Source organism: Leucoraja erinacea, unplaced genomic scaffold (assembly GCF_028641065.1).
Source record: "Leucoraja erinacea ecotype New England unplaced genomic scaffold, Leri_hhj_1 Leri_88S, whole genome shotgun sequence".
In the NCBI taxonomy this organism is placed as follows: Eukaryota; Metazoa; Chordata; class Chondrichthyes; order Rajiformes; family Rajidae; genus Leucoraja; species Leucoraja erinaceus.
The window spans coordinates 422767-435759 of record NW_026576828.1 but is presented as its reverse complement, the minus strand read 5'-3'; the positions used below and the strand labels follow the sequence as shown (position 1 = coordinate 435759).

Here is a 12993-nt window from a genome sequence, read left to right as displayed (position 1 = left end):
TCATTATGTACCTTCAACAAGGCAGACTCTGTGCTGTGGTGGGCCCTAAAACCTGATTGGAAAATTTCCAAGATAGTATTTTGGTGAAGGTAAGGCAGATGTTGACTTAAAATTACCTTTTCAAGGACTTTTGGAAGGAAAGGCAGTTTTGAAATAGGTCTGTAGTTGCTAGGCAAGGAGGGGCTGGACCACCAAATACTTGAAGCAGGTAGGAACAGTGCCAGAGAACTGTTGAAGATCCTAGGCCACTCCACAAAGCCTTGACTTATTATTATTAGTTGCTCAGTTAGCTAATTTGGGATATTGCAAACAATCCAACTGCCTTTAAATTCTCCCCCTTCCCCTCCCCCACTGAAATTGTCCAATTGGTTTACATTAACATACTCGTAAATCTTCTCTGCACTCTTTCCAGCTTTATATCTTTCCTATAGCAGGGTGAGCAAAATTGAACACAATGCTCCAATTTTGTGGCCTCACCAGCTTTAACTGTAATATAACATTCCATGCTGAAGATCCAGGCTGATGAAGGCCAACATACCGCGAGTCTCTGACCATTGATACCAACAGCTATCTTGTCCTGACTTCTGCCGGTCCAGATGCCTGTACGTGTGGTCAAAGATCCCATAGCGGACTATAGGAGCTTTGCTTCTGGTTGCAGTCTCGCTCTGGTGTCCATGTTGAGCCAACTGCCGCGGTGACGCTGCTGGCTGGGTACGGTCCAGCCATTGGCTGCGGGAACTGTCCGTCAGGGCGGAGCCGCCCGCTATTGGCAGCGGGGATTGCTCCAGCGAGGTCCCGCCCACTACCGTACTCCCGCTAAAGGCGGCGCCCGGTAGCGGCAGAGGTCCGGCCCCGCCCAGCCCAGCCTCAATGAAGCAGCAGCAGCGCTGTAACGGCCCAGCCCCGCCTCACTAAAGCAGCGGCATCATCACCCACCCATCCCGGACAGACCGAACTGCGGTGAGTCCCCGACACCGACCCGTCCCCACGGCGGCAGCGGCACCGATCCTGTAACAGCCCGGCCCGGCACAGCCTCACTGCAGCGGCCCCGCCCCGGCCCAGGCCCCGACTCGACACGGCCTCACTGAGGTGGGTCCCGGCCTCACCCCCCTTTACTGCGGCCGCGGCACCGACCAGACGCGGCCTCACTGCGGTGGGTCCCGGTGGATGCCCGCGCTCCGTCCCCGCCCTGCGGCCGAGCAGGGGATGATGCCCGGTGTCCGTCCGTCCCCCCTCACGGCGGTGACCGGGAGGGAGTGGGCCCAGCGGGGCGGTACCGGCACCGGCACTGGCGGCATCCGGGAGGCCGAGGGAGCCGGGCCTTGGAGTGGGAGTCTCCTGGTAACCGGACACCGCTGGCGGAGCGGCCACACCCGGGGCCTGGAGGAAGGGGAAGGCGCAGAGCGGGGGGACAGAGGGATATGGCCGGGGTGAGGACAGGGGACGGAGCGCCTTCATACATGGGGAAGAAGTTGGCTCTTTAACCTGAGATGTAGGTCGGTGGGGAGCGGCCCCGGGATAGGGGGTGTGGGGAGCAATGGTGGAAAGAGGGCCCGAGGGGGAGAGGGAGCTGGGCCAAGCAGCAACTTCCAACATGGGGATTGGCGACAGGACGGTGCCGGAGTCCAGGGCAGAGCCGGGTGTTCGGGGACGGTCAGAGGGGCAAACACTCAACAGCCCTTCGGCATTTCTGGAGAGAAGGAAGGGGTGACGTTTCGGGTCGAGACCCTTCAGACTGAGAGTGGACAGTCCCGGAATGTATTATTTCTGCTCCTGCCCTGTGTCTGTCCTTTCCTCGCCCCACATCTCCCGCCACACTGTCCACCTCCTACACCCACCCAGCAACAGGCCCCCCAGCCTTGGACTCATTTAAACCTTCTTTCCCATGTGCTGAGAAGTTGTTGCTTTGTAACATTTAATGTATTTGTCTCTGTAGATGCTGCCTGACCCCTGGAGGGTTTTGTTGAACACCGTGGTGGGATTGGTTCAGCGGTGGGATTGTGCCTGTGTAAGGTGAGGTTTCAGTGCTTGGTGTGTGGCAACTACATTCAGCAATTGATTCTGAGAGTTTGGGTTAGTTGGTGGGTCAGGCTGGGTTCTGCGATGCCTGTAAAAATTTAGTGAGACAGCGCAGAAACAGACCCTTCGGCCCACTGAGTCCGCACCGACCAGCGATCCCTGCACACTAACACTATCTACACACACTGAGGCCTGAGGATTTACACTTGTGCCAAGCCAATTAACCTACAAACCTGTACATCATTGGAGTGTGGGAGGAAGGTCTCGGAGAAAACTCACGCGGTCACGGGGAGAACATATAAACTCCATACAGACATCTCCCGTAGTTTGCATCAAACCCCTGTATCGGGCGTTGCAAACGCTGTAAGGCCGCAGCTCTACTGCTGTGCCACCGTGCTGCCATTTAGTGGATGTATGGTGGTACCAGGACCAGCTTGTCCTTGGTCAGGGAGGTACCTGGTGACATCTGTGATCAGGCCAAAGTGCGATCGGGAATGCTTGGCACGGGATGCATGGCTGAGGACTGGGTTGGTCCGATGACAAGGATGGTGAAATGAAGCCAGGCTTCCTATTGAAGACTACCTCCTGGGCTGACTGTAGACAGTTTCTTGGGGATCAGACGTAGCTCCCAGTTTATGCTCTGTCATCGTTCTTCATTGTGTGGAAAAGAACTGCAGACGCTGCTTTATACCGAATATATAAGGTTATACAGAAGATTCAACTGGAATGGGTGCAGAGAAGATTTATGTTGTCATGATGTTGTCAGAACTCGAGGGCCTGAGATATAGGCCGAGGTTGAGCAAGCTAGGACTCTATTCCTTGGAGTGCAGGAGGATGAGGTGATCATATAGAGGGGTATAAAATTATGAGAGGAATAGATCGGGTAGATGCATGGAGTCTTGTCCAGAGTAGGGGAATCGAGGACCAGAGGACATAGGTTTAAGGTGAAAGGGAAAAGATTTAATAGGAATCTGAGGGCTATCTTTTTCACCCAAGGGGCGGTGGGGGTATGGAATGAGCTGTCCGAGGAGGTAGTTGAAGCAGGGCCTAGCTCAACGTTTAAGAAGCAATTAGACAGTTACATGGATAGGACAGCTTTAGAAGGATATGGGCCAAATGCACACAGGTGGGACTAGTGATGTTGGGCTGTGTGAGCAAGCTAGGCCTGTTTCCCCAATGTATGACTAAGTAGCCTTAAGGTGAACAGGCATTGTTTACAGGAGATGTGCAGGGCATTTTTTTATTTGCATAAACACAGAGGGGATGAGTGTCTATTGTGCTGCCGACGGTGGTGGGTGAGGAAAATACTATAGTGGGGTTAAGATGGTTTTTGATAGAAATGGACATGGAGGGATATGGATCACGTACAGACAGATAAGAGTTGGTCTTGGTATCATGTTCAGCACAGATGGTGTGGGCTACTACTGATGACCATACCATGGTCAGTCCCATCTGCAGCCCAAGGGTACAGGGAAGATTTACAAGGATGTTGCCAGGGGTAGAGGGTGTGAGCTACAGGGAGAGGTTGAGCAGACTGGGATGCTATTCCATGGAGTGCAGGAGGATGAGGGGTGATCTTGTAGAGGTGTATAAAACCATGAGAGGAATAGATCGGGTAGATGCACAGTCCCTTGTCCTGGGTAGGGGAATCGAGGACATAGGTTTAAGGTGAAGGGGAAAAGATTGAATAGGATTCGGAGGGGTAAGGGTGGTGGGTGTATGGAACAAGCTGTCAGAGGAGGTAAGTGAGGCAGGGACTTTCCCAATGTTTAAGAATCAGTTAAGGGCCTGTCCCACTGTACGAGTTCTCCCGAGTTTCCCCTGATTCGTACTCGGAGAATTACAGTAATAGCCGCTCGTAGGTACTCGGGCTCTCCTGGACATTTTTTAACATGTTGAAAAAATTTCACGAGCTTACCACGTTTCCCGAGTACCTGCTGTTAGCGTTACGAGCTGCTAAGAAACGTCCCAAGCTCCGACTCGCCCCCTACGTACATTCTACGTACTTACCATGTGTTTGATTTTTTTTTTAAACTTGGGAGAGCTCTTGGGTAAACTCATATAGTGGGACAGGCCCTTAAAACAGGTATATGGAAATCCCAGGTTTAACATAAAACAATTACAGCACGGAAACAGGCCATCTCGGCCCTACAAGTCCGTGCCGAACAAATTTTTTCCCTTAGTCCCACCTGCCTGCACTCATACCATAACCCTCCATTCCCTTCTCATCCATATGCCTATCCAATTTATTTTTAAATGATACCAACGAACCCGCCGCCAACACTTCCACTGGAAGCTCATTCCACACCACTACCACTCTCTGAGTAAAGAAGTTCCCCCTCATGTTACCCCTAAACGTCTGTCCCTTAATTCTGAAGTCATGTCCTCTTGTTTGAATCTTCCCTATTCTCAAAGGGAAAAGCTTGTCCACATCAACTCTGTCTATCCCTCTCATCATTTTAAAGACCTCTATCAAGTCCCCCCCTTAACCTTCTGCGCTCCAGAGAATAAAGACTTAACTTATTCAACCTATCTCTGTAACTTAGTTGTTGAAACCCAGGCAACATTCTAGTAAATCTCCTCTGTACTCTCTATTTTGTTGACATCCTTCCTATAATTGGGCGACCAAAATTGTACACCATACTCCAGGTTTGGTCTCACCAATGCCTTGTACAATTTTAACATTGCATCCCAGCTTCTATTCTCAATGCTCTGATTTATAAAGGCTAGCATACCAAAAGCTTTCTTTACCACCCTATCTATATGAGATTCTACCTTCAAGGAACTATGCACGGTTATTCCCAGATCCCTCTGTTCAACTGTATTTTTCAATTCCCTACCATTTACCATGTACGTCCTATTTTGATTTGTCCTGCCAAGGTGTAGCACCTCACATTTATCAGCATTAAACTCCATCTGCCATCTTTCAGCCCATTTTTCCAAAGGTTTGGAGGGATATGGACGAAACGCAGGCAGGTGGGACCAGTGTCGCTGGGACACGTTGGCTGGTGTGGGCAAGTTGGGCTGAAGGGCCTGTTTCCACGTGGTTCCACTGTGTGATTCTAAGTGATCTGATCCACATCTGCACACAGCAAGTGGAAAGGGGTGGTGGGGGGGTATTCTTGCCACATCTGTGGGAGAGCAACTATCCAAGCTTCAGGTCAAACACCACTCAAAACCTTGCACAGTTTCTCTTCCCACAGATGCTGCCTGAACAGCTGGGTGTTTCCTGCATTTCTAGATGTTATTTCCGTTTTCTAGCAGCTGCAGTTGTGTTTATTTTCAGTGGAGAATGTTGCAACAGCAAGTAACCCCTGCGACAGCATGCATCCTTGCCTGCCGCATGCTTGTCCAGCACATCCTCCCCGCTGAGCTTCACTCGGCCCGTGTGCAGGACTGCACTGGGCCACACTGTGTCTAACGCTCCTGAGATGCAGTCACTGTATTTGATTATCGTGGCCAAAATCCTCCAAGGGCAGCAGGGTGGCGCAGTGGTAGAGTTGCTGCCTCACAGCGCCAGAGACCCGGGTTCGATCCTGACTACGGGTGCTGTCTATGCAGAGTTTGTATGTTCTCCTTATGACCGCATGGGCTTTCTCCATGATCTTCGGTTTCTTCCCACACTCCAAAGACGTGCAGGTTTATAGGTTAATTGGCTTGGCAAAAATGTACATTGTCCCTAGTGTGTTGGTGTTTGGGGATCGCTGGTCAGTGCAGGCTCAATGGGCCGAAGGGCCTGTTTCCGTGCTGTATCTCTACACTAAACTAATCAGTGTCTCGGGCAGCTCACCGCTGACCACAAACTGGCCAAACCCCATAATCACCACCTATCTCAGAACGGACATGTGACCAAACGCCTCCTCCTGACTCTCCAAAGCCGTCCTGTCCCAGTGTTGTGGAACCCTGCAGTCGCCTGGATCCACTGGCAGCTTCACTAGCATGGCAGCTGTTGGATTACCCTGGTCACTGCCCCATTAGCCCAGGCTACCCCAGCAGCCCATTCAGAGCTTGCAAGCACGACACAACCGGGGCAGTAGGGTCACAGACGAGGTACAACACCACCCTCTGCCACATCCCCTCCAACTCACACACTGCACCAACCTGGGAACATTTCACTGCGTCCTAACTCACAGTGGGGTTACGGTATTGGGGACCGTGGAGACTGCGTCTAGTCTCTATCTAAAACTCTCATCCTTGTCTGCTTTTCTTGCTCCTGCCTCCACTTTTCTCTTCTTTCCCCCCCCCTCCACTCCCATCCCTGGTAGTAATGTTAAGGTCGCATGCAGATAAAAATAGTTATTTTATTGGAATAGGTAATATGCAAGGTTTGCACTGAAATATACTGGTAAAAAATAATCTTTAGAGATCAGGATGGAAATGCCAGAGAGCATAGGGTGGAGGGGTGAGGGGGGAGGGGTTGTATAAATGAAATTTGCCAGGTGTTTTCTTTTGCGTGCTGGAAAGTGACACCAGGCGAGGTGGTGAAAGCAGATAGGACAGCATTGAGATGGACATGGACAGACAGGGAGTGTAGGGAAGCTGGCCATGTGTGGGCAGATGGGGGAGGGGGGTGTGTGTGTACATGTACAGGCTTGCACCTTGCCTCATGCTGGGACATTAGGTCGTTGTCTTCAAGACGTTACTGGGATCTACGACAGCAGTGAGCACAACACTGACGATAGATGATTAAAGCGAGTCGTGGGCTTGTACTTGTCTATTAGTGGCATTTGATGTGAGCTCTGTGCCTGTGAGCCAAACATGCTGTCTGAGCTTAGTTACTTTTCCATGGCAGATATCAGATTCAGATTCAAACTTTATTGTCATTGTGCAATGTACAAGTGCAGAGACAACAAAATGCAGTTAGTATCTTACGCAAAAGTGCGAACACAGAATAATGGAGCTGTAAATATATATATGTATATGCAGTAGCCGTAGTGCAATTTTCGGGGGGGGGGGGGGTAGATCAGTCACTGTGGGAATCTGGATCTGAGATTGATCTCTTATGTAGGCAGTATTCTCCCGTGCCTTTACTATTTATATTTAATAATGACCATTTTAGTCCATTGTTGGCAGTGCCTACCCTGACGGCATGTGCCTGGAGGGGAGAAGGAGACACTTTTAAGAAGCCAGCCAACTTTTAATAAGCCAGAGATACACAGCTGTGAAGTTCAGCGGACATTTAACATTACTGGTCGGTTCTCCTTGGTTCTGAAAACTCAGAATTTCACAGCTTGCTTTTGATCACAAAGATATACATACATACATACATACATACATACACATATATGTCTGAAGAAGGGTCTCGACCCCAAACGTTACCCATTCTCCAGAGAAGATGCCTGAGGTACTGCAGCACTTTGTGTTTATCTTATGTACATCTTTGTGGTCAAAAGCAAGCTGGCATGTAATGTGCGAAGGAGATAAACTCAGATCCCGCACTGCCCCAGTTCGTTTCTGCCTTCCACAAAAAGGCAGGCAGATTTTTCACAGAGGGTGGTGGAATGTATTGAGCTGGAACGAGCTGCCAGGGGAAGTGATAGAAGGGGATATGATTGCAATATTTATGACTTTAGACACATCCATGGAAGGGATAGGTTTAGCAGGATATGGGACACGTGCAAACAAATGGGAATGCCTTTTGGGCAGATGCCTTGGTTGGCATGGAGGGGTTGGGCTGAAGGGCCTGTTGCTGTATGTCAGATCTGCTCACTCGTTAGTAGTCACAAACAAGATTCGATGTGTAAAATAAACTGCTGGAACAACTTTGCAGCACAGTGGCACAGCGGCAGAGTTGCTGCCTCACAGTGCCAGAGACCTGGGTTCGATCCTGACTACGGGTGCAGTCTGTATGGCGTATGTACATTCTCACTGTGACCTGCGTGGGTTTTCTCCGGGTGCTCCTGTTTCCTCCCACACTCCAGCGACGTGAATGTTTGTGGGTTAATTGGCTTAGTATTAATGTAAATTGTCCCTAGTGTGTGTAGGATAGTGTTGGTGTGCGTGGATCGCTGGTCGGCACAGACTCTGGGCCGAAGGGCCTGTTTCAGTGCTGTATCTTTAAACTAGACTCTGGTCTAGGGCAGCAAATCTACCACTGCCAGCTGGGTGAGTGGAGATGTGCAGGGCAGTGTACAGATGTACAGTGTGGTGGGTGCTGGAATGTGTTGTTGGGTGGTGGTGGAAGCTGATACAATAATGGCATTTAAGAGAGGAGACGAGGAACTGTAGATGCTGGTTTACGAAAAAAGGCATGAGGTGCTGGAGTAACTCAGCAGGTCAGGCAGCAGCTTTGGAGAACATGGATTGGTGACATTTCAGGCGAGATCCTGCTTCACACTCGGTCTGGAACTGGGCCTGGAGTCGAGGCGAGTTGATGGCCCTGGGCCTGCTGGTGGCCGGAGTCAATGGTCGCGGCTAGTGATGTAATATTTTCACACAAGGGGTGGTGGGTATATGGAACAAGCTGCTAGAGGAGGCAGTTGAGGCAGGGGCTATCCTAACGTTTAAGAAACAGTTAGACAAGTACATGGACTGCACAGGTTTGGAGGGATATGGACCAAACGCAGGCAGGTGGGACTCGTGTGGCTGGGACATGTTGGCCAGTGTGTGGAAATTGGGCCGAATGGTCTATTTCCAGACTGTGTCACTCTATGACCTGGCCATTTAAGAGACTTTGAGATTGCCAAGTGTATATGGAGGGATCTGGATCACGTGCAGGCAGAAGGATTTGTTTAACAATGTCATCTGCAGCACAGCCAATGTTGGCCGAAGGGCCTGATCCTGTGCTGTACTGTTCTCCAATATTATCAGATTAGTTGGGTCTGTTTCTCCTGCCTGATGGCTGTGAGCACCAGTGTGTGTTGCACGGGCTCCCATATTAATGGCCTGTTGACCATGAGACCTAAAGGCAAGTGTAGATTAAGGTTTTAGGTGAAGGTTGGTGAGGGTTTATTCAGTTTAATTTATTGTCATGTGTACAGTAAAAAGCTTTTGGTGCTAACCAGTCAGCAGAAAGACAATACATGATTACAATCAAGCCATTTACATGATAAGGGAGTCGAGTCAGGAGAGTTTATTGTCATGTGTCCCAGATAGGGCAATGACATTCTTGCATTGCTGCAGCACAACAGGATAGTGCAGTCATGAATACAGAACAGATCAGTGTGTCCGTATACCATAGAATACACACACACACACACACACACGCACACACACACACACACACACACACACACACACACACACACACACACACGCGCACACACAATGGTGTGGGTCTTTGATGATGCTGCCAGCCTTTTTGAGGCAGCAACTGCGATAAATCCCCTCGATCAGCATGCTCTCTACTGTGTACCTGTAGAAGTTTGAGAGAGTCCTCCTTGACATACCGACTCTCCGTAATCTTCTCAGGAAGTAGAGGCGCTGATGTGCTTCCTTTATAATTGCATTAGTGTTCTGGGACCAGGAGAGATCTTCGGAAATATGCACGCTCAGGAATTTGAAGCTCTTGACCCTTTCCACCATTGACCCGTTGATATAAACGGGACTGTGGGTCCCCATCCTATCCCTTCCGATGTCCACAATCAGTTCCTTGGTTTTGCTGGTGTATGGACCCAGGTTATTGTGCTGGTACCATTTGGTCAGTCGGTCGATCTCTCTTCTATACTCTGACTCGTCCCACAACAGTGTTGTCATTGGCGAACCCAATTGCAGAGGGATGCGCAGAGACCCAGTTCTGCGAGTTTGGTAACCAGCTTGGAGGGGACGATGGTATTAAATGCAGAGCTGTAATCAATGAATAACAGCCTGACATATGAGTTTTTGTTGTCCAAGTGATCCAGAGCGGAGTGGAGAGCCAGCGGGATCGCATCCACCGTTGATTTGTTGTGGCGGTAAGCGAACTGCAGTGGGTCTTTGTGGAGGTATGAGTTGATTTGGGCCATGATCAGCCTCCCAACGCACTTCATCACCACAGACGTTAGTGCCACTGGTCGATAGTCATTGAGGCACGTCACCTTGCTCTTCTCTGCAAGGATACTGCGAGGGTCACCAATGAGGTAGACAGTAGTTCAGCACTGCTTTTTGGTGTGGTAAGATGATTCAGTTGCCTGAAAACAGCAGGGGAGAAGCTGTCCGTGAATGTGGAGGTGTGTGTTTGTGGTGCTTTACTAATGCTGTTGCTGCCTGTTGTTCCAGGGTGTGCGGCAGTGAAGGATGACCGAGTACAAGCTGGTGGTGGTGGGCGCTGGTGGCGTGGGCAAGAGTGCCCTCACCATCCAACTCATCCAGAACCACTTTGTGGATGAGTACGACCCTACCATCGAGGTAAGTCCTGTCCAGACCAGGGCAGGAGAATAACGTGCAGGTGCTGGTTTACACCGAAGGTAGACACAAAATGCTGGAGTTACTCGGTGGGACAGGCAGCATCTCTGGAGAGAAGGAATAGGTGACATTTCGGGTCGAGACCCTTCAGGATCCGTTTTAGAAGATTGAGGAGGGATCTTATAGAAACGTACAAAATTCTTAAGGGGTTGGACAGGCTAGATGCAGGAAGATTGTTCCCGATGTTGGGGAAGTACAGAACAAGGATGATCAGCCATGATCATATTGAATGGCGGTGCAGGCTCAAAGGGCCGAATGGCCTACTCCTGCACCTAATTTCTATGTTTCTACCACTGTGGCCATAGCGCTATGTTTGAAGCCATTAGCGCTGTAGTCAATAGCTATATTTAGAACCCATAGCACTGCAGCCGACAGCTCTTTGTTCAAATTACCACGAGTTACACTGACAGCAGGCTCGAAGGGCTGAATGGCCTACTCCTGCACCTGTTTTCTATGTTTAGTTTAGAGATACAGCGTGGAAACAGGCCCTTCATCCCACTGAGTCCAAGCTGATCAGCGATCCCCACACACGTACACTGTGGGAGAAAACCGGAGCTTCCCGGAGAAAACGCATGCATGTCACAGGGAGAACGTACAAACTCTGTACTGACAGCACCCGTAGTCAGGAGCGTACCCGGATCTCTGGCGCTGTGAGGCAGCAACTCTACCGTTGCGCCACCCTGCTGCCCACAAGGTTACTCCAGCTTTTTGTGTCTATCTTCAACAAAACAAGATGCTGCTTTGGAAAATGGAATCTAAAAGAAAATGCAATTGGGAAAGGAGGTGATGAGTGGTGAGGCCACACTGCATTTGACACGATTCTGGCTACACATCTACATCTCCTACCCAAGCCCTAAACTCCACAGCATCACATATCCACCTCTTCCTCCTCCTCCACTTCCTTCTGTGTAATGGACAGTCAACAGATTCAGTGTGGGAAGTGGTCGAGGCAGTAGCGGGAGGCGCAGGGGGTAGAGCTGCTGCCTCGTAGCACCAGAGACCCAGGATCGATCCTGACCTTTTGTGCTGTCGGTGTGGAGTTTGCATGTTCTCCCTGTGATCGTATGGGTTTCCTCCCACATCCCAAAGATGTTGATGTTTGTAGGTCAGGGGATGAGTAGGGAGGGGATGAGGAAATGATGTAACATAGAACTAATGTGAACAAGTAATCTATGATTGGCGTGGGCTTGGTTGGACTGGCACAAATGCAGGCAAATGGGACGTGTGGATGGGCATCTTGGTCAACATGGATGAGTTGGGCTGAAGGGCTTGTTTCCGTGATATTTAACTCTCCTTGCCTTTGTTCTGCACGTTTACACCGTAGCCTCAGCCTTGGGGAGCTTCCCTTCACCTGGTATACCTTGACCTGCTGCAATTTGATAGGCTTCTGAGATCTTTTGTTTCCCTGCGTTCCAGTGAATGTAAATAACCCCCTCTCCCCCGATCTTAAATCTAGAGGGGTTATGGGGCGAAGGCAGGAGAATGGGGTTGAGGGGGAAAGATAGATCAGCCATGATTGAATGGCCCCATTCTGTAGACTTGATGGACAGAATGGCCCCATTCTGCTCCTGGAATTTGTGAAGCAGTGCTGTCATCCCATAATTGTCTGGTAAGTGCTTGCTGCACACTCCATGACCAGGGGATCCTTGCTGGGATCAGGATGAGATGGGATCCTGTAAGGTGGCGGTGAGGAATGCTTGGTCCTGTACGCAGGCTCTGTGGCACTGGCCCTCTGCGGCACTGTTTGACTTTCTAACTGCTTTCTCACAGATAGTCATGTACTTGCAAGCAGGCCATTTGGCCCATTGCTTCCTGTCTGACACATAGGCACCCATCCAGGTTAATCCAATCTCCCAGCACTTTGGCTGCAACCTTGTCCTGTCCACTTGGGTGATTCAGGTGCTGGTCCAGTTGTCAGTGACTGCTTCCACCACTCTCTCCAGTGCTGTGTCCTTAGTACTCGCCCCTCTCTGGGTCAAGCTGGGTCCCCCTTGGATCTGAATCTTTTACCCCATGCCCTAGTTTTCTTCACCTTTGCTGTGGGGGTAAGGATTCCTGCAGACCACCCAATCTATATTGCCCTCATAATTTTATACACTGCAGTCCTGTCCCCTCTATTCCAGGTAAAACAGACCCAGCTGCTCCAGTCTTTCCTATTAACTGAAGCTCTCTGTCCCAGGCACATGCTGGTGAATCTCCTCTGCACCCTCTCTAGAGCCACCACATCCTCCCTGCATAGTGACGACCACAATGGCCCGCAGTATTGCGACTGAGATCTGGCCAACGTTTTATAAAGTTGGAGCATAACCTCTCAGCTCTTGGAATTAGTGCCCTAACGAGTGAAGGCCATATCCCACATGCTTTCCCAAAGACATTATCTACCTGCAGTGCCAGCTCCAAGGGTGGTAGGACCAGCACACCAAGCATCCTCCTGTTCCACAATACTCCCTCTGTTATTCTTGGGGTTGTGAAATCGGCACATGCTCAGTGGCATTCGGACCCCTTCTCACATCTGCAACGATCCATTTGATCCATTTCTTTAGACTTTACTTTTTAGACTTTAGCGATACAGCATGGAAACGGGCCCTTCGG

General features: G+C 50.2%; 1 protein-coding gene across 2 annotated transcripts in view; it reads left to right on the top strand.

Annotated features, from left to right (window-relative positions):
* Nucleotides 1-844: 844 nt before the first annotated feature.
* The window catches only part of LOC129694991 (GTPase HRas-like), a 36023-nt gene continuing 23874 nt past the window's right edge, over nucleotides 845-12993 (top strand). Inside the window, exons 1-3 of one of the 2 annotated variants that reach the window (XM_055631750.1) lie at nucleotides 845-960; nucleotides 1937-2013; nucleotides 10216-10344. In XM_055631750.1, coding sequence (XP_055487725.1) covers nucleotides 10234-10344 — 111 coding nt within the window. In that variant the 5' untranslated portion in view covers nucleotides 845-960; nucleotides 1937-2013; nucleotides 10216-10233. Of the gene's footprint in view, nucleotides 961-982; nucleotides 1090-1936; nucleotides 2014-10215; nucleotides 10345-12993 lie in introns of those variants that run through there. The other variant, XM_055631752.1, reaches the window with a different exon arrangement.